The 26,285-nt window shown below is 37.6% G+C and overlaps 1 protein-coding gene across 2 annotated transcripts in view; it reads right to left on the reverse strand.

Annotated features, from left to right (window-relative positions):
- LOC126470438 (U2 snRNP-associated SURP motif-containing protein) overlaps positions 1-26,285 on the reverse strand; it is a 161,165-nt gene that overhangs the window by 38,581 nt on the left and 96,299 nt on the right. For both annotated transcript variants that reach the window (XM_050098288.1, XM_050098281.1), the window contains exons 11-17: positions 18,693-18,797; positions 18,489-18,604; positions 15,511-15,619; positions 14,975-15,137; positions 14,662-14,741; positions 9,982-10,171; positions 4,208-4,400 (exon numbers count right to left, since the gene is read on the reverse strand). In XM_050098288.1, the coding sequence (XP_049954245.1) occupies positions 4,208-4,400; positions 9,982-10,171; positions 14,662-14,741; positions 14,975-15,137; positions 15,511-15,619; positions 18,489-18,604; positions 18,693-18,797 (956 nt within the window). The remainder of the gene's footprint in view (positions 1-4,207; positions 4,401-9,981; positions 10,172-14,661; positions 14,742-14,974; positions 15,138-15,510; positions 15,620-18,488; positions 18,605-18,692; positions 18,798-26,285) is intronic.

Genomic DNA, 26,285 nt, shown 5'->3' on the forward strand with positions numbered 1-26,285 from the left:
ACTTGCTTGACGAAATTACTTGCTGTAACATGCTGTGCAAAAAATAATACACACTATTATACGTAATAAAACCATGTCAAGTTCCAACAATCATTTTATACTGAATAGAATGAACTCTTAAAAAAGCAGACCTACTAATCTAACTTAACTGCCCAAATCAACTTCCAGCCTACGTCAGACTATGATATTTATTTTGTGATTTGTGTTTTATGATAGAAAAAAAAAAAAACTATCGGTTTTAGAAATTGCCCTGACCACAAAAAACGCACAAGTGGAGCTCTAACTAGGAGAAAAATAAACATCTTGTGTGACAAAACAACAGACAGGATGGAACGCTGTGTTTTCATTGTCCTGTTTCAAGAGCCGGTCTTTGAAGACTGCAAGCTATTCCCTACTTCAGTGAAAGTCCTACATACAGTTAATGCAAGAAACTGCTCTTGCATAATATTAGACATTAAGTGATCACACAGTTGCGTATGAAGCTGTATGGGTATTAGTGCGTGACAGTGTTCCATACATGACTCTGTGATGCTGGACAACAGCTATGTCCGACTTAAATCAAGTAGTGACAATGGTAAAACTGGCTTTCTTAAACACTCGGAAACACAAATATAAATATGTCCAGTTTTTAAAGTCCAACAGTGCAAATGTAAAAGAAGCCAAACTTTTTCCCATATCAGTTGTGACTCTTAGGAAGAGCTGGTTTTGAAGCTGTGTCTTATTTGGAAAATTACTTTCATGAGAGTGTCAGTTTTTTTCAGTTGCCAAATATGAAAGACACTTGCAACAGTGGTGTGAATTTTTCAAAAAATTTGATGGAGACATGAAAAAAATTCACACACACACTTGGTGTTTGTTAAGGATCATGCCAAGCCACTTATGGATCTGCTAAAATGACTCAAGCAGTCAAAATATCCCATATGTCACATGCTGTATCCTACATTAAACAATCTGGATTTAAAGTCTGCAGACATGTGTGAAGGACAATACTCTGATTCGACAAAAAATGCGCTGCAAACTGCTTTGGAGCAAGCTGCTTGTAAGGACATCTTTTTTAAGGCAGTTCATGCTGCCAAAATCAAGCTTGCAGCATTCAGAAGCAGGGATCCTAATTGTAAGGAATTTGAGGCTTTGGCAAGGGCATTTTATCCAAGAAATGTCATTCTAAATAGTGCTAAAGATCCTCAAATTGAGACACTTGCGAGTTCCACAACAGTAGCAACACACACTGTGTCTAGTGGGTATGCATGTTTCAAAGTACTTGTTGGGAAGGAGCTGAAGGAAAGCAATAGAGTTGATGATGTGATCATTGCTTTTAGCGTCATGTGGACAGAAAGTGAATATGAAATGTTTGCCAAACATTGTTTGGATTTATTGTGGACACCCGCAAACAATGTTAATAGTGAGGGAATTGTGTCTCATTTTAATACCGTTGTAACCTATAGGAGATGTCATCTAAAAGAAAGTAGTGCAGAAATTTGTACGCTCCTGTCTTTTGAGGAACAGAATTTGGCATAACCGTAATGGTATTACTGCTGAAATTTGTACTCTACAAGCAATAAAAATACACATTTTAAAAATTCTGTTGTAAAATACCAGTTTTCTTTCATTTCTCCAACACATTAACTGTACAGTAGTATTAAATGAGACATTTGGCAAGAATAGGGTGTAACAGTGAGAAATCAGATTATTTTATTGGTCTAACTGTTGCCAAAAAATGTATGTTAATTTGTCCCAAACAGATGCAAATCTGGCTAAAAATAGACACTAATTTCATAAAAAAATATAGGCTACAAATTACATTCCCTAATTATTCTTAATATCTATGATGGAAAATGCCACAAAATGAGTTACTTAAAACTCAGGTTCATCAAACCAGTATTTAATACCGTCTGCTGTCTGATCTGCAGTACTGTCAGCCTGGAAGACACAAACCCCTAATGGTAACAATCATATGATCCTGCACCAGTTAACATAAAGTGGTTTTGCAGACACTAATGACCATATTTACTTTACTCTTCTTCAGCTCTATATCCTCTCTTGATTCTACTCAACAATCTATCACAACCTACCTCCACACATCTGTGTGTGTGTGTGTGTAGGGGCAGTCACCCCTCCCCCCCCCCCCTCCCCCTCCCTCCATCTTTGGATTTCCATTTTGGTAAGGTCAGCCAACACATGTCCATCCATCTTGCTGTTGGATAGCCTTTCCTTCTGTTAGAATACAATCTTCATTTACTTTTCTGTTGTGTCATTTTTTGTATTTAATGATTATATCTTATTCTCCAATCCTCCGCCTCACCCAAATGACCATAGATCTTTCATTAAAATACTCTTAGGTTGTTTATGTCAGTTTCTGCCACTGTTCACATTTTTTTACTCAAACGTAGCAACTAGTAATACAAGGAAAAAATGTATTTTAATTCTGCTGTTCTTGTAATTAGAGAATTCTTAAACACCTGTTAGTTCACCACACAAGCTCTATTCCTATTTGGACCCTTCTTTAATACATTGTTTCATGTTAACACCATTGGCTAAAAGGTCACCTCAATAATTTAAGCAGCTGGCATCAAAATCTTTAGCTAGAGACTTTACGAACACGTGGGGTTCATATGGCCTTAGAATTTGATATCATCATATATTTTGTCTTCTTTCATTTATAGTGAGTCCAATATCTGCACCTTCTGTTTCTATTATTTGATATATTTCTTTAAGAGTTTTTGTAACTCTTGCCACAATTGCAATATCATCTCCATATGCAGATATCTTACTGAATTTCATCATTATGCATGTTGCACCTCCATTGTGTATGTTCTTTTTTTTATCAGACTAGATGGTGTCAAGTTTAATGGGATTGCAGAATGACCATCATCCTGTTTCAGTCAAAATGAGAAGATAGACCATTAGCTTATTTTGTTATTTATGTTTACTGTTGTCTTTGTTCTGAATATTTCTCTGGTATGCTGTTCTGCATGTAATGATAGTACACTAGAGTTGCTTTTTTTATACTTTTTTTTAAATTTATTGTTACTGGTTTCAAGCAAGGCTCATTTTCAAGTGGTACGCACTGACACTGTATGTGTTACTCTGAAAAATAGCATTTACTATAGTATTGTGTCCAGTTTGAAAATGAGCCATGCTCAAAACCAATAGCAACAAATAAAAAAGCAGCTCTGGAGGATTATCATTACAATGTATTTTACTATCTATGCATCCTTCAGTGCTAAATAATCTTTATTTGGGAAGTTTCTTGTGGTGGCCATTTTTGCAGCAGCTTTACACTAAATTGCAGTAGTTTGCAAGAAAAATACACTTTGCAAGCTGCTCTTTAACATTTTAATTTTATTTATGCACCCAGCCGTAAACTCACCAAAACTGCATTTTGCATACTAGAAATGTTCCGTAAGTGGCCCTCTTTTCACACGATATGTGTCCAAATGGTAATCAAGTTTGTTCCACACCTTGCGTAGCAACATCCTGTCAATGGTTATGCTTTCAGTTTCTTTCTCCGTTTATTGAGTGTTATGGATTTTGTGTTCTTATTGTTTTTGTCATTCTTCTTTTTCATGTCTACTATAGTTCTACACATTTCTTTTTTTTAATCAGTTATCATTAGGCCCAGTGGTCATATAATTAAAAACAGTAACAATGAAAATAACAGCTGTGAAAGAATGCATTGTATGATCAAAAGAAAAAATGACATATTCTGAAAACAGACAGTTTTGTTTTTGTTTGTGCTGATTGACTTGCGGATGTGTGAGTGGAATATCTGAAGCACCCTGGGAATTTCCAAATATATATTCACTTTTAAGTTTACATCATCTAAAAAGCAGTAACAAACTCTGTATGAAACGGATGATACTTCACTCGATAAAAGGGAAGAATAAAACACTGCAAAAAGAGGAGGGATGATGTACCTAGGAAGGAAGAGGTACATAATAGGAAATTGTTGTACAGGTATCAATCGCATACCTCTTTGAACAAAGATGCAGACCACCAGCAAAGAACCAAATTAAAAGATTTTTTTTAAAGCCAGCAATGAATATCTTTTTGGGCTCCCTGTTCCTTCCCTCAAACCTCTTTCTCATCATAAGAAAAATAAGTTTTGAAATTTCAAGATAAACAGACATTTTACTTCTAAGGTAATCACACTAAAAATAAAATTCATAATACAATATTTTTAATTTTTTAAGAGGAAAAATCATACTTGGAACTCCATCAATGTCCTCTTCAATTGGGGGTGGCCTATGTTTCATAGCTTTTAGTAATGCTGCACCATCTAGAGGTACACCATCTAAGTCCTCCACTTCACCTTCACCACCGGACATAGGTTGCCCATCAATATCAGCTTCCCTTGCATTGTCCATATCATCATCCATATCACTCTCGCCCCGTTCAGACTGCAAAAATATCAGATATTAGTTAACCACAGAATGTTGACACACCATTAAATAAAAAAAAAAAAAAATTCTGTTATTTACCAGAAAATGAAACAAAGGCCAGCAACAATACATAGCAATTGGACATCTCAGCTTTCAAAAAAACTGAGCACGGAAAAAAGACTAGATAATTCATACTGTAGATGATGGTAAAACAAATCACATAATGCGCTGTTACAAAAACAACATAGCACGCTAGTACCATGTATAATGGGATTCAATTTCCATTGCATTTGTTTATGTACTGAAAGCAAACCAATAGTAACCATACAAAGTGAAACTATGTCAACACAAGGATGAAAAAAATGGTGCAAAATAGTGCTGAAAACATATATTTTTGTAGCATATGAGGTAAATACATGGTCCAATCACATTAATGCGACTACCACTTATGTTCAACATCAACATGCAATAACCACTCATAGATGGCACCTGGCACCACTAGCAGTGGAGGGCATATAGAACATATCATGGGAACACAGAAAAAAGTGTAGTCATTGTTGTAAAGTGGAAATGGAGTGATTTACCTGGCTTCCAAAAGGGCATGATCATTGGTTTTCAGACCAAGGGTGGAAGCATTTCCAAAATGGCTAAGTTTCTAAATTGTTTGCTTGCTGGCATGGTTAAAGCAGGAAACGAACTGTGATGCAGCATGAACCATAGATGACAGGGGTGAACGGCAGCTGCAAAGATGTGTGCAGGAGCACAGAGGTGCAACTGCTGAGCAACTGACCGTCCAGATGAACCAAGGAGCTACCAACAGTCTCTCCTCAATGGCCTTTCAGCAAACAATGCTGTGTATAGGCCTTCAAAGAGGGTGCTTGGATCATTCACCCATGGATACAGCTGTTCATCAGCAATGAAGGCTGGAATTTGTATGCCAACACTCAAACGGAGGTCCACTAAGTTGGGAAAAGATAGAGTTTTCAGACAAATCACATTTTATGCTTTATCGGCATGAAACATCTGAAAGCAAACACTCTGCAATACTTGCCAGAAGGGACCAGGGTGTAATAGGGGACATTCTGGTCTGGAGAACATTTTTGTGTAATTCCCTGGGTGATATCAGAATTATGGAAGCACAATTGATTAACACAAATCTGCATCTATCCTTGGGGATCAGACCCCCACTCTCCCCCACATGCAATTTGTTTTTCCTCGGCATGATGGTATCTACCAGCAGGACAATGCAATGAGTCACACAGCTTGCAGTGTACATGCATGGTTCGAAGAGCACCAGCATGAGTTTACCGTAACCTTCTGATCACCAAACTCCTCAGATATTGATTGGGCTGTTCGCGCCATGTATCATATTGATTGGGCTGTTCGCGCCATGTATCCTCAACTGAGAAACCTAACACAGCTGGACACAGCACAAGAGTCAGCATCCCTGTCAGTATCTTCCAGAGCCTCGCTGACTCCCTTCCTGCATGTCTCACAGCAGTATATGCTCCAAAAGGTGCTTATTCAGGCTTCTGACAAGTGGTCACATTAATGTAACTGGACAGCATAAAATCATCAGCCCATCACACTCTTAGAAACTGAATGTTACTTTTATAAGCAATGGACTAATTTGTAAGGATGATAAAGAAGATGCCAGTAAAAACTGTTATACAAAATAGGTGCACAAATAGATCTCCCCTGCGGCATTCAAGTAAAAAAGATGCCAGTAAAAACTGGAGAACTGAACTGAAGACTTTTATACAGGAACTGCAAGTCACCTTCATCTCCATTTTACACATGTATTCTGGAATGTTGCTTATGCTATGAAATACTTGTTTTTATACACACTTAGATAGTTATGACATTATCATCTGCTAGGCTTTGTTATCTTGTTCTTCCCTGAATATAATAACATACTAGAATGAAATTTTCATTCTGCAGTGGAGTGTGCACAGATACGAAACATCGTGACAGAGTGTAAGTGTGCACAGCACACAGTTTTAATCTGCCAGGAAGATTCATGCTAACATATTGTCACCAATACTTCTCTCAGATACACACTATGTGCTCAAAAGTGTCAGGACACCTGGCTGAAAATGACTTACAAGTTCGTGGCGCCCTCTATCAGTAATGCTGGAATTCAATATGGTGTCAGCCCACTCTTAGCTTTGATGACAGCTTCCACTGTCGCAGGCATAAGTTCATCAGGTGCTAGAAGGTTTCTTGGGGAATGGCAGCCCATTCTTCGCCAAGTGCTGCACTGAGGAGCAGCACTGATGTCGGTCAGTGAGGTCAGGCACAAAGTCTGTGTTCCAAAACATCCCGAAGGTGTTCTACAGGATTCAGGTCAGTACTGTGCAGGCCAGTCCATTACAGGGATGTTACTGTCATGTAACCACTCCGCCACAGGCCGTGCTTGATCGTGTTGAAAGATGCAATCACCATCCCCAAATTGCTCTTCAACAGTGGGAAGCAAGAAGGTGCTTAAAACATCAAAGTAGGCTTGTGCTGTGATAGTGCCACACAAAACAACAAGGGGTGCAAGCCCCCTCCATGAAAAACACGACCAAGGCGTAACACCACCGCCGCCGAATTTTACTGTTGGCAGATGATGTTCACTGGGCAGTTGCCATACCCACACCTTGCCATTGGGTCGCCACATTGTGTACCATGATTCATCACTCCACGCAACATTTTTCCACTGTTCAATTGTCCATTGTTTACGCTCCTTACACCAAGCGAGGCGTCATTTGGCATTTACTGGCGTGATGTGTGGCATATGAGCAGCCACTCGACCGTGAAATACTAGTTTTCTCACCTCCTGCCTAACTGTCATAGTACTTACAGTGGATTCTGATGCAGTTTGGAATTCTTGTGTGATGGCCTGGATAGATGTCTGCCTATTACATGTTATGAACCTGTTCAACTGTCAGTGGTCTCCGTCAGTCAACAGATGAGGTCAGCCTGTACGCTTTTGTGCTGTACGTGTCCCTTCACATTTCCACTTCACTATCACATCAAAAACAGTGGAGCTAGGGATGTTTAGGAGTGTGGCAATCTCACGTACAGAAATATGACACAAGTGACACCCAATCACCTGACCACTTTCGAGGTAATTGAGTTCTGCGGAGCATCCCATTCAGTTCTCTCACGATGTCTAATGACTACTGAGGTTGCTGATATGGAGTACCTGGCAGTAAGTGGCAGCACAATTCACCTAATATGAAAGACATTATGTTTTCGGGGGTGTCCGGATACTTTTGATCATGTAGTGTATCTACGATTTTAGATGCGCTCTTTGCAGACTTCCCTCTGTTGACATATTTCTTAGTCTCAACTGATTAAAAAAAGTCAGATTGTCAACATTTACCCAATAAGAAACATTGCTACTGATCACTTTCTCATTTTTCTGCTAATTCTGTAATTGCTACATAACTGTCAGCAAGGGCTGCCTCTCACTATCACGTGGTGTTGTAACTAATGTAGTGTCATCTCTGTAACAGTTCTAATAACTGTGCCTTATCCAGGGGGCATGTCATCCAGGTATCCCCCTCAGTGAATCACAGACTCCACCACCTCTGCCAACCATGACTTCCCAATGTTACCACGCTAATAAACTGAGGAAACTGTTAAAAAGAGCAAGAGCAGCCGTAAGTCTGCCTTTCTTACAATGAACTTCCAGTACAATTGCAAAGATTAACACTGGTAGTTTAATGCTTTTACTAAGGGCCATGTCCTACACTGCACTTAGACTGCATTTGGCAATTTCACATTGTACGAGGGTAAGTCAATTATTATCTGCAATTTAGTTGTATTTTCGTAGTACTGTCGTTTTACTTTGATGACTCATGCTTTATTTATTTTTTGTTATGTCTTTGCAATTTTCAAGCTGCTAGGTTAGTTTCATTATCGCTTCCGTGTTGTTAATCATGGCTGCTCGGCTGTCTATTTGCACCAGAGAAGAGCAACATTCAATGATCTGTTTTTTGTGGTCGAAAGACATATCGGGCCGAAATTCATTGAAGACTTTTGGTACAGTACGGAAACAGTGTTTTGCCACAATGGAGTGTCCACGAACGGATTGAAAAATTCCGAAATGGTTGCACTAGTGTTACGCATGATGAAGGAGCCGGACGACCATTTACCACCACAAATGTAGAAACCATTGAGCCTTCATGTGAAATTATTCTCTTAGACAGACAACTAACTATGGACGAAGAGGCACATCGTCTGAAAATTAGTCATTTTTCTGCCTACAAAATCATCCACAACAAACTTGGGTTTCATAAAGTTTGTGCAAGATGGGTCCAAAACAACTCACGCAGTTGCATAAACAAACGCGCTTGGACATCTGCAAAAAACATTTGGATCGCTATGGTAAAAAAGGGGACAACTTCTTAGACAGGATCATTACTGGTGATGAAACATGGATCAATCATTACGAGCCGCAGAGTAAACGGCAGAGTATGGAGCAGAAATGTCCAAATTCACAGTGCAAGAAAAAGTTTGAGATCCAACCATCCGCAGGAAAACTGATGGTTACGGATTTTGGGAGGCACAAGGTCCAGTACTGGAACATTTTGGGGAAAGGGGCACAACAATAAACAGTGTATGTTGCAATGTGATGCTTACTGCCAGGCTAAAGTCTGCAATTCGAAGCAAATGCCGAGGACTGCTGCCAAATGGTGTTGTGTTGTTGCACAACAATGCCTGTCTGCATACCGCTGCCCACACTGTTGAAATGCTCCAGAAACTCAAATTTGAAGTACTGGATCATCCTCCATATAGTCCTGATCTTGCCCCTTCTGACTATCACTTGTTTGGTCCACTCAAATAAGCATTAAGAGGCCATCAATTTGCCTCTGACGAAGCAGTGAAAGACGCGGTACATTCCTGGCTCACAGCTCAAGCTAGAACCTTCTTTCATGAGGGCATCAGGAAGCTCATACAATGATGGACCAAGTGCATTGAAAAGCAAGGAGACTATGTTGAAAAATGATGTTCTTGTAAGTTTCCTACTTGATTACAAAAAGATTTTATAACTACTTTGAGGATAATAATTGACTTACCCTCGTATTATTTCTCTTTCACTATCATTGTTTTTGTTAAATAAATGCCGTTCCTTCAATAGAATATGTTATGTGGAACTAAAATATTGTAGCTTTTTGGAGCCTGTCTCTACGGCACTTATTTCATCAGCGTGGATGAAAATGAAATTCTGATCTGACATGGACAAATGATATAATAGTTGCCATCTTTTATAAAATTTAACACGCTTGATTCTTACTGGGTAAAAACTACAAAAGAATATTTGGAATGCTTTTGCGTATTAGCTGACTAGGGTCAATAATTTTCTCAACAGAAATCCTGTGTGTGTCATGAAAATATATTACTTGACAATTAAATTTACACAAGCACATAGCCAGGTGATACTTTCAACAAACTAATTATGCCAAACTACAAAACATATATTTGCTACACTGCCTTCTTTTTTTAGAGAGAGAGAGAGAGAGAGAGAGAGAGAGAGAGAGAGAGAGAGAAAAGAAAAAAAAGAAAGAAAAGAAAAAAGATAAGTAGATCACAAATACAGGGCACTTACTGTGTTTGAAATTCCAAGAAAAACATTCTGTAATCTAATGAGAAAGTCCTTAGGATACACAGCCCATTCTTCCCAAGCTCTGAACATCTGCATGACACGAACTTTAAATCCTTCAGCTTTCAGTCTACTGTCCAAGTTAACATATGCTGCATGAACATCTTGAAAGATCTGAAGCAGCCTGCTTTCCAATCTGAATTAAAATTCAAATAAGCAAGTACATATAATACAAATTACATCAAATAACAAAATTTAGCAAGAAAATTAAATGTTAATACAAATAATGAAAATTTATTCAAAAAACCTTCCTCAGTCTTCACTCCACCAATGATCTACAGTAAAAAGCTGCTAGAAGAGGAGCACGTTCTTTTGCATACGACGACGAGCATTCAATAAAAAATGCAACTCATTTTCTTTTCTCAGCCAATTTCAATTGAAAAAATGAGGAATTTGTTGTGGGACACCATGAAATATTCTTGTTTCAGTCCCTACAGTTTCATAAGGTTCCAATAGATGGAAGTGCTATAATGTAGCCTACAAGATGGCATCTGTAACGGAGGTATTTTTCAGGCAAGAGAGCTGTCTTTTGATGGAAAACCAGAACATTTCAAATATTAATAGGTGCTTGTACAATGCCTATGGAGACCTGGTAGTGAACAAAAGCACGGTGAGTCATTAGGCAAGGTGTCTGTCGACAATGCAACAACCTCGTGCAAACCTGTCCGATCTCTTAAGTACCAGCTGGGACTCCTGCAACATCGGAATGTGCTTTGGGGTACTCTAAGGTGTGTGCCCACTGGGTTGCTCACCGCCAAACAGAAGACCATAAAGTGTGGAATTGCTTGCGCATTATGAGGCTGATAGAGACAATTTGTTGTTGAACATTGTCACAGACAATGAAACATGTCTTCATCACTTTGAACTGGAAACAAAACGGCAATCCATGAAGTGGCACCACACTACCTCTCCCCCAAAGAAAAAGTTAAAAGCCGCACCAGCAGTAATGGTCTTCTGAAGCTATTATTCTGCTCAATATCCTCCTCCACCGTGCAATGATCAATTCTGAAATGTATTGTGGTACCCACAGGAAAACGAACTTCTCTTTCTCCGAGACAAGGCAAGGCCTCAAAACAAGTCTGCACACCCGAGAGGAGCCACAGAACTTCACTGGACTATTCTTTCTCATCCACCCTACAGATTGCAATTCACCTCTTCCGACTTCCATCTCTTTGGCCCAATGAAGAATGTACCCCTTAGGAAGCAGTATGTGGATGATGGAGAGCCCATTGCTGCAGAAAGACATTGGCTCTGATGTTGAACACTAAAGTGGTACCATGCAGGCATATAGGCACTCCCAATAAGGCACCGTAAGGCTTTCACACTGAAAGACAGGGTTTTGTAGCCACAAGAGTGAGGAATAACATAGTGTATTTTACTCTTGAATAAAACCAACATGCTTACAGAAAAAAATTGTTGCATTACTTATTGAATGCCCCTCGTATATACTTTGATACACATAAAAAACAAGCGAGTATGCAAAATATAAAATTAACACAGAATCATTCACTTAACATTTTTTCCAGATACTCTCCTCAGCGATCGCAATACATCAGAAAAGCCTGCTTTATATGTTACAATAATGGAAATGTTATGAGAAATATTTTACTGAATTTTCAGTCTTTCCAGTTTTACATAATTTTTGACAGTCATTTTAAGTCCTTTTGGGCCTGCTAAGATGCTTTTTAGGCTGTTTTCTGTCGCTGCATATTTGTATGGTTGTAAGTTACCCACTACACAGAGACAGTGCATCATAAAGTTTTATTGGTGAAAAAATGCTGACAAAAATGTAGTTTGATGACCTCAGAAGCCTTGTGATGATCCTAGAACTATTGTCGTGTGTTCACTGTATCAGTTAAAACTACATTTACACATCAGAATGGATATTATGTGCGTAGGTATGGTAACTTTGAACCTCTGTATCTCGGTAATGGATAATGATATATAACAAAGTTTCAATCTTCCATGAAAATATCATCTTAAGAATGTATGGTAAAAAAATTCTATGGTTTGCTATACAAAGAAATTACAGAAGTGGTCATTCCCACAGATGATACTTTTCATACACTGAAAGAAAATGTTTCTTTGGAGCTTTGTCACGGAGCACTCATGTAGTACAAAAGAACCAACTGATTTGCTCACTTTGTCTGGGCTGGAGGATACACGTAATGTTTAAATTTTGGCCTTATAATGTAGGATTTGTACAGTATGACTGTTCTTCCAGTAAGTATACAAATGGTTGCTAGACCAATGGCTATCCAAAACACTTGACTGCTTATCTCTGTGATCAATGGAACTCGAGACATGAGCCATGAAAAATTGCAAATTGACATGAACTGCAAAATGAAATCTCTGCCTTTAATCAAGTCCTCTGGGTTTTGTTTATTGCTAGGGAATATTGTAATGGGTGGAGACTGATCTTAGTATGATTCTGTGAGTTTACATTTGTACACAATACTAGAAGAATATATGAGATTTTCTTAATAGAATCAATCCTACAATTTGGTTGGTTGGCTGATTTGGATGGAGAGGACCAAACAGCAAGGTCCCATTCGAGAAAGACGGGGAAGGAAACTGACTGTGCCCTTTCAAAGGAACCATCCTGACACTCGCCTGAAGCGATTTAGGGAAATCAAGGAAAACCTAAATCAGGATGGCCGAATGTGAGTTTGAACCATAATCCTCCTGAATGTGAATCCAGTGTGCTAACCACTGAACCACCTCTCTCTGTTCTCTACAATTTTATTCAAATAATTAAAGAAAACCTGACATCTGTTGAGAGAAGATTTTTGTTTATGACAACATTTAAGTTGGGAGAGCAGCACAGAAGAACAGCTGACCTAAAAAATGGCAAGTAGTATTTGGCAACAGCTATCAACTAAGAAAACAGGAGGAACTGTAATTCCAGAATACATGGAATTAATATCGGTGTTTTGGGTACTGGGTTATGCGTTAGTATTACGCCGACACAGCGATCTGGAGTAAGGGTGCCATAAAGCAGCTGTATCTGGTTGTTGATATCCTGGATACTAACACAGGGGCAGAGCTGACGTCCAAGCTGGTCTTACACATGTTCTATTGAGGACAGTTCTGAGGCTTTTGCTGGACATGGGATTACCTCAGTATCAGTTGGAAAGTTCATAGAGCCATGTGCTGGGTATGGACGAGCAGTGTCCTGTTGAAAAATGGCACCATGATACTGTCACATAAAAGATAACACATGAGGACACATGATGTCCGTGACATGTTGCTGAACTGTCAGAACTCCCTCAATCACTATCAGCCGTGACCTGAAGTCATATCCAATGGTTCTCTGCACCATAACACCAGGAGTAACACTGCTGTGTCTCACCAAAGCATAGGAAGGAAGGAATCTCTTCCTAGATTGCTGCCTTACTCATCGACAGTGTTCATTCACGATAGTGTACAACCGCAATTCATCGCTGAACACAATGCAATGCCATCCATCAGCAGTCCATGATTCTGGTCAACCCACCACTCAAACAGAGCTCTTTGTGTTGTGGTGTTGATGGCAGACTATGCATGAGATGGTAATTCGCTAGCCCTGGTGCTGCTCATCTCTGACCGACAGTGTGGGATGACACAGAATGTTGCAGCAAGTCCATTACTTGTTCTTGGATGGCAGATGCAGGTATGAAGGGGGTTACAAACATGCTTGGTGCATGTGCATACGGTGATAACACCTACTGGTGGTCAGACATGGTTGATCGAAACCTTGATGACTAGTGTGCTTGCCCTCATGTTCCCATGCAATCCAACATTGGACTACTGTCATATTAAAATGCCCCCAAATATGTATAAGGCACCATTTGACCAGCCAGCATAATGGAGGTACACAATATGGCCCCTTTCAAACACTGCCAGGTGCCGATAATGTTGTATCACATGAGTATGCAGTATCCCCATGTCTGCCACAGTAATCACTCAACATCTGACTCTGTAAACACCTCTATTTACTTTGCCAGTCTTCGTACCCACACTAAACAAGAACAATACTAATGCACTCGTGTATCTGTACTATGCACCCATCAAATCATTTACACACTTGCTGATACTGTGTATATGTACGACATTATGCTGACATCTGACCATTCCTTCAGAGTGCTTCACTCCCCCCCCCCCCACTCCCCCCGGCAACATAAATAATGCCTTCATTCCAAATAAGCTCTTGTGAGTGTTCTCAAACAATCTTCCCAAGGAGTCTCCTCAAAGTGGAAGAAAATGAATTTGTGTATTCAAATTGAAGGTTATTATCTGATAAGATGTGCAAGTAACTCATAATACTTACTAGAGATGTCTCTTACTTCTGCTGTGGAAATACCTATTATCACATAAACTGGAGATTACACAGCAAGAGTGTCAAAACAATGATTTTAATTAATTCTCCTCTCAGACAATTTATAAAACTTAGCCTAGTGTAATACGTAATTGTAAGGCAAATGCATTGTTGCAGTGTTTTTAGCTGATGCTCATGTACATACTCAACACCTTTTCATGATACTTATTTTTCAAAATATCGTACTAACTAAGCATGACATTACTGCTCTAGCTTCACACAGTTTCTGTACTACATTTGTATCACTGTGAATGTTATTATTAACTCACCCTTTTCGATAATATGATGCGTTGGTTATCTTAACCCCACAGTTGTGCAATATATCAGAAATCAAATACAGGCGAGCAATCTGTAAAACACAACATTAAATTTCTTCATTTACAGACAAATAGCAGCACCAAACAACTCTTGACTTATTTATTAATGAAACCAGCATCTGAATTTCACATCATGAGCATACACTTATATTTGATGGTTGAGAGCTAGACAATACACAAGCATAATATGCATCCAAGAAAATACTACAATATATATTCAAAATTTATGAAATAAACTACTTAAATTGCAGCTAACCACATTTACCTTTTTCGGAATAGGTGTCTGCAATATTGAAAGTGATTCTGCTATGCAATCACATATTTCCTCTGCAGCTTCACTGTGTTCAATACAAAATACCATGGCTTCTGCAACCTTCATGCGTTCTGGAGTCATATTGCGCAGTAAATCTTCAAGCCTGTCCCTCTGACTGAAATCAAAATTTGAAATATTTTTTGATATTATCCATGATTAAACAATGAATATTTTGTATATTTTCTCCCCATTATGTGTGACATTTATATGAGTGCCAAATTCTAATTTCTGAGCTACTTAATCCTTTTAGTTTAATCATCACAATTAATGCTTCATTGATAGGTTTTCAAATATATAAACCCCAGCTCAAGGGAGGAAGTCAGTACAACCGTAGTTCAGAAATGGGGATTGTTTTCATGGGAAGTAGTATGGCTATAATCGATTTATTTTTCTTCACACAGAAATGAAATTCCCAACACATTTGCAGAACAAGAAATAAAAAGAAAGAAAGAAACCATTTTAAAGTTAACGGAAAATAAAACACTCACGTGTTGGAAAGGCTTCCCTTTCTTGGTTCTTTTTCTTCTCCTTCAACAAGCTCATCTGGCATGCCCTGTGTATATGGATTCATAGGTGGCGGTCTCCATATTGATCCTCCTAATAAACATGAAACTACTATGATGAACACACAAATTACAAGGGACAAAGGACACAAAAGCACAGGTAAGTAGGTCTAACAATAAAAATCTCTTCTATCACCAAATTTACAATTTGCAACAATTGCACAAATAATAATTTTCAAAAGTTAGACTCTTGCATTATTATGCACTGACAATTTTTCAAGCCCCTACACCGACAAAAAAGAAAAAAAATGTCTTAAGACTTTGTCTTGATGGATACTAGCTTATCAGTTATCAGAACTTGTCATTTGCATGTGGTTACTTTTACCTTCTGCGAATTTGTTTTGCTTTGAAGTTCAGTACCAGTGATAATGAAGATCAATGGTATGTGTTCGTCCAATGGATACAAATGGGAAAGCTGCTGCACTGGCATGACTTTTAATACAGAAATGGCCAGCAAAGTGTATCAGAAAAGCTAAAATTGAGGGGAATTTTCTAAACTAGTAAAATCACAGCAGATCTATTTCACAACATTGAGTATGAGGAGTCTCAGTCAGATCTTTTCAAAAACAAACTGATGGCTTTCAAAGGGCAGACTATGAATTTAATGTGTACGAAGGATAACAGGCTTACATTTTAAGTGGATAAAACTTTGGTTTCACAAAAAGACATTTAGCATGGGTCCAAGGGGAAAGGTGGCCTGAAAGTACCTACAGGTCGGGTGATGAAGACGACATGGCACATGCTGGTACCATAAATACCAGGAAATGCATTAGATTTTTCATTACTGCAAGAGTTGTCACACTTTTTCCCAACTCTGAATTAAAAAGGCACTGCTTTCAATGATAATTTCATTAACTGGTTACCCCCAGTGGAAGGAAGGTTCATTATTGTAATAGGTAATGCTACCAGTCCACATAAGTTGACAAGCTCCTATCTTTAAAGTGATTGAACGTATAATGGACTGGTTGTATAAGAAAGGTGTTTCATTCTCCCATGCTGAAACTAGGGACGAGCTTTCATCCAAGCACATGAGAAGTGCAAACTTTCATCATATTCCTCTCAGAGCACACAGATTGAGCTGATATGACCCAAGTTAAATTGAATATAGCTTAGAGAAATATAATGCAACAGGAGAATGAATTATAATACGAATGAGTGAAAGCACTGCCAGTTGACGTTGATCTGAATCAAATGGTGAACAAATTATTTATGGAATCTTAAACATAAAACTATTGATTTTATGCCAAATGTAGATGTTAGTACAATACTACACTTTTTTCTTTCTTAGACAAATTGTACACAATTTCAACACGCTATACACAATTTAGTAACTTAATCAGTACAATGCTTTAAAATTCACTGTTCATACTGTCAAGGTAATTACATTTTTCACTCTTATGTTTTTTTCTGTTCTAAGGTCTCCAGCATCATATGTGGAGTGGTGGGTGCAAGTTTGACAGGGTTGCAAATATTAAATTTTTGGGAGATATGAATTATTTGCTCTTGTTTTATGGTACGCCACCCGACCATCCCAGTTTTCTAGTCGGTTAACGTGAATCCTTGCACCTTACAATAGATAGAGTCTTGTGCAAATAAAGCAAGTTCCGAAGCGGTGTGATACAATGATGATGTGTCACATTTTACAACAATTGATTTAGCATCTATTTAACAACTTCATCATCAGAAATTTCTATGAAGTGCAAGAGAACACAAATATGTTAGTTATGGTCATCTCTACAAAAGCAAAATTTCTTATAGCATTCTATTTTATCTGCAAGGCTTTTTCCACAATTTGAAAAAGGAAAATGTTTTTCCTGAAAATATCTTGTAAACATGGGATTTTACTTATTGCAACAACTACTTATGGATGTCATCTTATTGCTGACAACTAACTTTTTTTTGTTATTAGTATACAAAATTATCACACATTTTCTGTGCTCTTGAGCGAATCTTGAGGTACCACTTTCATAATGATATCTATAATGGTGCAAGAAAGTCAGCTAAAACCAACAATTTCATTATTTTTTTCTATAAATGTTACACATTACTGGGAAAAAAAGCTGGTTTATGGTGCTGTAACTTATATTTGTAGTAATATTACATCATCTAGTAGCAAACACATTATTGTAATAATTTGTAGTGACTTGTGATAGTAAATTAAATTGTTATTGCACATACTGTGCAAGAATTTTTTAATGAATACATATTGTGATTGAAGCATACAGCGGATGATTAATAAAAGTGGTTAGTTACAGTTTATGGTGTATTTCAATTGATGTTATTAATTATTCTCAATTTTACTGGACATCTGAACTGCAGCATGATAGCAGAGTTCTTTGAGAAATATTAACCCGTTCAGCAGAAGTTACTCTTTCACACAACATTTTGCAACTAGCACTACCAAAACCAATTGCTGTAGTCACACTGCTGTTGATATATATATATATATATATATATATATATATATATATATATATATATATATATATATATATATATATAAAGTAAGGAAACTGTAAACTAATGCAAAGCAATTACAGAAAGATACAAACATGTACATTTGTTCCTGCTTGTGCTAAATAGCAAAATGGCTCTGAGCACTATGGGACTTAACATCTATGGTCATCAGTCCCCTAGAACTTAGAACTACTTAAATCTAACTAACCTAAGGACATCACACAACACCCAGTCATCACGAGGCAGAGAAAGCAAAATAGCAGCTGTTATGTTTTGTTCATACCAAACATTAATGAAGCACTTAAAAAAAATCACCTTTTCTACCACTTTCCATGCCAAACCTTGTTCAGAATACAAAAGCAGCAAGAAGAGGAAAAAAAAGGTGCTCTTTAGATCCACAACAATTTTAGTCTTCTACTGTATATGCCGTTGGTGCTAGTTCTCACCTTTAAACATTCGAAATTCCTGTGTTCTCCAACTGAGCTGCAAATCTCCTTGTAACATTGAAAATAATTTCCATCGATAATACACATGGGCTGGGCTTTGATTTTCAAACAGGAATCTGTAATCAATTACAAATTTTATAACACCTTGGTTATACTACATGATAGATGGATAACAATTCATTTTGCAACACGAAAGTAACCTACCTGAACATGGAATTGTTGATTTCTCGATTCATGATCATTGCTTCAAACATTGGACCTTCCCGTATCACAAACTCAATCATACGATGTATCAGCATTAGGAGGTTCCTGCAAGGTAAACAAACACAACATAGTTGCCCCTCCTTCCCAGATACGGATGCTTTTGGCAGAAAGAAGTCTATTACATCTTAGAAGTAATCATATCATTTGAGATAATTAGAACACTTTTTTCTGCCCCAATAATTTTCCCTACTGTATGAAATATGAGTTCAAAGAGATTTAATATCATCATTTTTTTGCATTGTTTATTATTATGTCTTAACAAAAATGAATGTATATGTTTTTATTTGTAAAGTTTTATCTGGTTCATAAAGTGTCATACCTCCACTTAGGTTAATATTAGTAAAGGACATTTTTTTTGTTCGCTTATTCAAGGCATGCCTCAATACAATTTGCTTTGGAGCACCCTACCAACTGTCCAGTCATTATGCTTCTGGTCACGTTGATGAAAGTGATACAGTCTTTAACTGCATTCGTTGCAGATAAAATCATATCCTAGTCTGAACTACAATATTAAGAAATATACTGGGTGGGAAAAATAATGCAAGGAGTAAATGTAAACCTTCTCCTCATAGCTGACACATTGAGAGGTCCACAGGCACAAAAATATGAATGAAAATGCACAATGGCCCTCTTAAAAATTAAGTGATGGAAAACTAAACACACACACACACACACACACACACACACACGTGCGCGCACACACACAGTCTCAACGTATTACACAAGTCTGAATGGTCAGTGGAGTTGTGTGTGTTTCTGGAGGAGGGACGTCATCCAAAAGGTCAGCTCTTTTTGCGATCTTGTTGATGTGCCTATCTACCTGCCTCAGCTATACAGCATGTAGTTAGTTTTTCCCTGATGTCTTACTACCACAAACATACAGGAACAAAGACTAGGGTTTAATGTACCATCAACATCGAGGCCACTGGAGACGGAGCACAAGTTCAGAAATTGTCAAGGCCGGGAGGGGGAGGAGGGGGATTAAAAAAAAAAAAATAAGAATTATCAGCTGTGCTACTCCAAAGGAGCCATCAATGGCATTTGCCTGGAGTGATTTAGGAAGATCTTGGGAAACCTAGATGGCCAGGTGCAAATAACTGCTGTACCCCTGACTGTGAAACCAGGGTATTAAATGAAAATACAGATATATTGTTTTGTTGTTGTTGTTGTTGTTGTTGTTGTTGGTGGTGGTGGTGGTGATTATATACTTCCAGAACTCATCAGGGCACTGCTGTAACTTTATATGAAGAAAAATCAAATAATAAATAGCACACTTTAAACTAAGGCTAACATAGTGTTACAAGGTATTTGTAAATTTAATCACATACTGAGCCTCTCAAAGGTGTCGCACTGTTCAATACTAACTATTTCTTATGTACAGACATCTACACTGTTCAAAAACTAGAGTAACCATTTTTGGTTCTAAAAGATTTAGTACACAGTATTGTTCTTCATTTCTAAGAGTGCTGTATTTGAGAATATTTAAAGATGACTTAATGAGAAACTGCATATGCATGACATGCCACTCAATCAAAAGCACTCTTGGTATCAGAAAGATCATGCACTTGCACTTATATTACAACAACTGTCAATAGCAATGGAGTAAACAGGATTTCTTTACTCTCTAAAAAATAAAACAGAATCTGAATATTCCTGACTTACAGAGGAAGCATACCATTCACATTTGAAATAACGCAGGGATTGACAAATGGAATACAATGAGAGAATATATGATTTCTTCAGTTATAAATAGTTTTATCCTCAAACAATAATGAAAATCACCTACAAGCCAAGGGCTTCCGTAAGTGATTGGCACAAAAAGGTACAATCTGAGAGCGGCAGAAAAAGTTAATCAGTACACAAAGGGAAATAATACACAAAGTTAGTGACAACCAGTGTAAAATAAACAAAATATGAAAAGGATAACAACAACATGTGCCTTTGCTGTTCTTCACACTTCATACTTTCCCCACTTTTCTCTTTTGTCCTTTCTGCTCTATTACACTTATTCTTGTAAATGCATTTAATATTACTCCTTTGGTTGATTACATCCATAATTAAGCTTACATGTTCTGCCAAAAACTATCAAGAGACCTGCCACAACCATCGTACTACATATTCCCCATTTTTTCCAATAATAGTGCACCTATTCCTACAGGTATTTGTGTAGTTCGTCTCTTTCTAATGTATTTCTTTTCTCTCTTGTATTTTGCTTCAGTGAGTACAATTTTGTAGCAAATGGGAAGCAGAGGAGGGATGACACTGTCAATGAACCTTCCTGAATAATCAAAGCTGTGTGCCGGATTAAGACTAGGAAATCAGAGTTTCAAGGCTCGATCCAACATAAAGGTTCAAGTTTGAAAAGATTATATTACTGAGTGAATGTTTCGTTCCACTCCTGTTATTACAGTTCCCGATCAAAGCTTACAAAGTAGAGGATTACTCGTTTCCTTATAAACGCTTTTAATCTATTTCATAGTTCCAATGCAATGAGAGAAAGTTATCTACAAAGAAAGTGATCTCAAAATTTTTTGCAATGCTAAAGGATGTGTGGAATGTAACTGGATAAAAACTGGGGTGTACAAGGTTTATATATCAGTTATCATTATAGAAAATAACTGTAAATTAAAAGTGACAGAAACATTAGAACATTGATTGGCCTCCAATCAATTTAAGCTTTTAGTAATTTTGAAAAGGTTGTATATTCTTATCCATAAACACAACAGCATCATACTACATTTTACTGGACAACCATGAGAAAGTACAAAGACAGATACTTGTAAGCGACACAACATCCAGACATGACTATTGATGTGTTGTCTTTAGTGCAGATGAATAGAGTAATAAATGTGCCAAGACAAATTAAAATGTCACATTGGGTGGATGCGTGTTTAAAATTAGATGAAGAAAGCATGAAATAATATAGATACAAAAAGTAAAAGAAACATGGGAGTGCATAACACACAAGCAACTTAAAAAAAAACTAAGCACACTGTCTCACTGAAATACATTTGGCTCAAACGGGCTACAAATAAGGCTAGAGGCAATTTTCCTACCTCAACAGCAACTAACTATTATGAGAGAGCAGAGCAGTTGATATAATATCTTCCACTTGGTCTCTCCTTTGCTGTATCATTGTGATTCATTAGTTCTAGAAGACAGTGTTTTAAATATTAAATAGGCTAGTCTGTGTTTCTGGCACCTGAATACTCTATTTTTGTATCTCTAAATATCATGTTCTAAAATTTGAAATGTAATTATTTGTATGATGCTCACAAACATCACAACTAACATCTCTTAATAGCTCATGAATAATTTTACAGCATTCAGAGACCACACTTAAAAACAAACTGGATTAGCACACGGGGGAAAAAAATATAGCAGCTGTCAGATACCTGGCATGCACCAGTTACCGTCATGAAATATTAATGCACAACAGTCTGAAAGACATCAAAGTCCCAGAAACAGCACAGGTATCACCAAACTACATATTATTTTGACACCTCCATTTTTGTTTAGAACCATTACATGCAATTTCTTTCAAAGAAACTTTTGAGTGAAGGTGAAATGTTTGCTACAAACAATTTGCCTCATTATCAGGCAACCTTGGTTGAGTCTGCTTCTTAAAGTTAATGCTGTTCCTTGGGATGACTTCTAACATATGTTGCAGGCAGTAGGAGCAATAATACTAAATGCAATGGGTGTTGAATAGAGCACTCTGTGACACTGTTATGTTCTTCCCAATCACGCACCCTTCTTGAATCACAGAAAAGTGCATCATGCTGGAGAACAGGCGAGTCGTACAACTGATAAAAAAATAATCAAACAAAAACAAGCAGTATTTATGTGTAATATTTTGTTGTAAACTTTGTGGAACTGCTTCAGAATTGCACAAAATATTAAAGAATGCATTTTGTGAGAATAGTCCAGTGATTACACAAACATAAACTGCAATAACTGTTTTGAAAACAGCTTAACACTGATAACAATGGTCATTTGATACAACTATGAACTGCTATCACACCAGAGCATTAAAATGTACTGATACATGGTGGAGAGATGTTCTGTGCCCAGATCCAAGAGGATATGTAAGTTGACAATTTGGCAACAGTGGTACAAGATTGACAGAAGCATGGTGGCTGTGGAAGTAAAAGTAAAGTAGTTGATTGATCTCCATTAGAGCCTAAATTTCTCTGAATTTACCACCATGACCATTTCGCAATACATATGTGGGATGAAACATGTTGTGTGATTTTTCTTAGATCAGCTGCTTTCAGAATTTTAACACGATGCACAACACTTCTCTTGTGGCATCTACCACTAAAGTGCAATGAAAACATTAGGTAATGCTCTCATGAACCAGTGATAAATGTTGCCATTCTCCCTTGGCTCTTCCCCATCTCCACTATCAATTGTAGCTGGTAAGGGTGCCAAGACTTATGGGCAACACTCAAGAATCTACCAAATGAGAGTTTTGCATAATACCTCTTTCGTAGATGAAAAGAAGTTGGCTATTTTTGAGAATATTTCTCATGGAGAAACAGCTGTCTGGCTAAAAATACTTTAAAAAATGGACACAGTTGACATTTGTGGAATCATAATGCCTGCTCCATTCACTGCCACCGCCTACCATCATGGTATAAAGGTCTAAGAATTGTCACATACTGACCAAGATCGGTAACCATTGAAATAAACTTTTTATTGTAGTCGAGACTGTTTGTAATCCAGTTTTAAAGAAAAAGAAAATTCTTGAAGTCCGTCAAATTAAACTGACAGTGGGACCTGCTTTTTCTAGAACTGGTTTAATGCTTTCTTTTTAACCTTAGGCTGCTGCCACTATTTTCCAGTGACTGATTGGCAATTGTGTATAAAACAGTAACTGGTCTTCCTCTCAGGGTATACACAATACACTGCATGTATTTATGCTGAGGGTCAATTGCAAATCTGTGAACTGAGAATCAATCCTCTACAGTCTTCCTGCATTTCACTACAATTTTCTGTTGCTGCAACTTGAAAAGTTTTACATGTAAAAGCACCATCCTTGAACAACCTCATGGAGCTTCTGACAGTGTCCATCAGATCATCTGTATCTACTGCGAACAGTAACAGCTCTATAAAACTCTTGATATACCCAAACTTACACTCCCATCTGATGATTCTGCACTGTTTAGAATGACTTTTTATCTGCAAAAATGTCTTGAAACCAGTTGGAAAACTAGTCTGATATCCCACAGACTCATATTCAGTCAGGGTGTATACGAGGGGGTGGGGGGAATTTCCAGATTGCCCAGTTAAAAATACGCCTTCTCCCAGGTGAAAACACACTTTTTCCGTGTTAAGTGACAGTATTTTTCCCTTGAAAGTGCAAAACTTAGCAATCCTTTGAATGTTTATGCATAGAATTTCCCTGCACTTTAGAAAACGAAACTCAGGGAAAAAGACACGTTTTGGAAACATCTTTGATGTGCAGCAACATATACGCTGCGTCTTTTCGTATTACGAGAGTATACCTTGGAATTCCACCAAACACCGCATGTTACTTTCCAAATCATTGAAATTGAGACTGCGATGCGCTTTTGTAAGCCAGTCATAGCTCATGTCACGTGATCTCGGCAGCCGATGATAGTGGATATTCAGAGCATAGGACACGTGATGTAATCAGCCAACAGCAACATCACTGTTTCGACGCACAAGTCACCGAAGTGGCGTCAAATCGAAAGACTTGCACCCAGCGAACGATCTACCCGACAGGAGGCCCTTAGTCACACGAAAACATCACTGTTAAGCAGCACGAACACAGAAACAGGGAAAGTTAATAGTTTAAATACATATACATAATGCTGCTACAAGAAAAGTAAAGCTTTCACTTATAATATTGGTCTCTTTGGTTAATAAGCGGCAAGAGAAGCCAAGCTTTCGCATATAATGTTGATCTTTTTTGGGCGTGTTACACTTTTAAGATATATCACACAAATGTGCCAGTAAAATGTTTAATAATGACATAAATGTCTGATTTTCAGGGTTTGAAATTCTTCTAAATGGCTCATCATCAAAGAATTGATTTTTAAATGAGAGTCTAACACTGTGGTTAAAGAAGTTAATGGTACATTCTCGCGCATAGTTCAATTTAAGTAAAAGGATATTGACTTTGGAAGTAACGCTTTTCAAACCACCATTCGCAATATTTTCCTGCGACCTGTTAGAAAGAGGTTCATTTCAGCAGTTGCCAGAGTGTGCAGATACCAGGCGACACCATGCTTGCACGGCTACCAAGCCCATATGTTAGTACGTGCAAAATATTAAAAGATCATACATGATGTCATAAAAGAAGCAAGACAAAAACTTCGTTTCAAATACATTAACTGCCTCTGCGGAAAAGGTTAATAAAAGTCAAATTTCTTCAGCAAACAGACAAAAATAAATTCATTGTTCTACAAGGCGATTAATGCTTGACTGCCAGAAATGTGGACATAAAATAAAATCTGAAACTAGTAACATATTTTAGCCTTCCGTAAATATGTGAATGTATTTTAATTCACTTGATAGCTCTCGGCCACAGATATCCATTTTGTCTTCATTTCACATGAGAGTAAACGAAGGGGAAACAACAAAATCACTAAATGTAAACAGGGGTAACCTAGAGACTACCCCCTATAACTCAAGACTGCTCTGCCATCATCCCCGGATATTTGCGAACCGGGTCAATACTGAAAAAAATCAGATTTTCAAAAATATGTTCATCTTGTAGTGCAGATCTTCCTGAAAATTCAGAAACATAGAACATATGTGTTCGAGGAAATGTAAGACATGTTATTTGGTCTTAAGTGTGCCAAAGTGTAGTGCCACGCCTCTATAACAGCATTCTTCTATCGCACGTCACTGTATTTCACTATGTGGAATTGAAACGTGTATATTTTGTAATGGATACCATCAAACTATGTTCAGGACAGTGGAAATTAAAATGTTCTCTGGTGCCTTTCCTGCTCCCAGTCGGCCGGTTTGACATCCTGCCCCTCTTAAAAATACTCACGATCTATACTGGATGGGATTATTTGTAACTGGGAGAACAAGAACTCTTCAGAAAATTTGCACTCTTTATTGCCTACTGGCTAATAACTTGCTGTTTTGTGTGACATAAAATTAAATATAGGATGCATAAAACCAATAAAGACAAGAGACAAGCAATACAGTACACATTTCTTCAATCCTTAGCTCCTAGCATTTTTTTATCTCTAACCTTGAACAGCTTTCCTTTCATTTCTGTGAAACAATCTATTACCTCATCAATGTTCATAAAATGTTTTGCTACATGAAAAATCGAAATGTCATCTAATACTCAAAAAGCTGGTAATACAAATAGTACTCAAGACTGGTGTGGTTTCTTGATCTGATTACATCTTTTTGTCACTGTCTGCTAGATAAAACAAAATAAGCCCCTCTAATATTGCAGCAATTGTAACACACACCAAATAAATGAAACTGTTTTGACAAAAATGGTCATTTTTATAGCACGACATAATATAATTCATGAAG

This window comes from Schistocerca serialis, chromosome 1 (genome assembly GCF_023864345.2).
Source record: "Schistocerca serialis cubense isolate TAMUIC-IGC-003099 chromosome 1, iqSchSeri2.2, whole genome shotgun sequence".
In the NCBI taxonomy this organism is placed as follows: Eukaryota; Metazoa; Arthropoda; class Insecta; order Orthoptera; family Acrididae; genus Schistocerca; species Schistocerca serialis.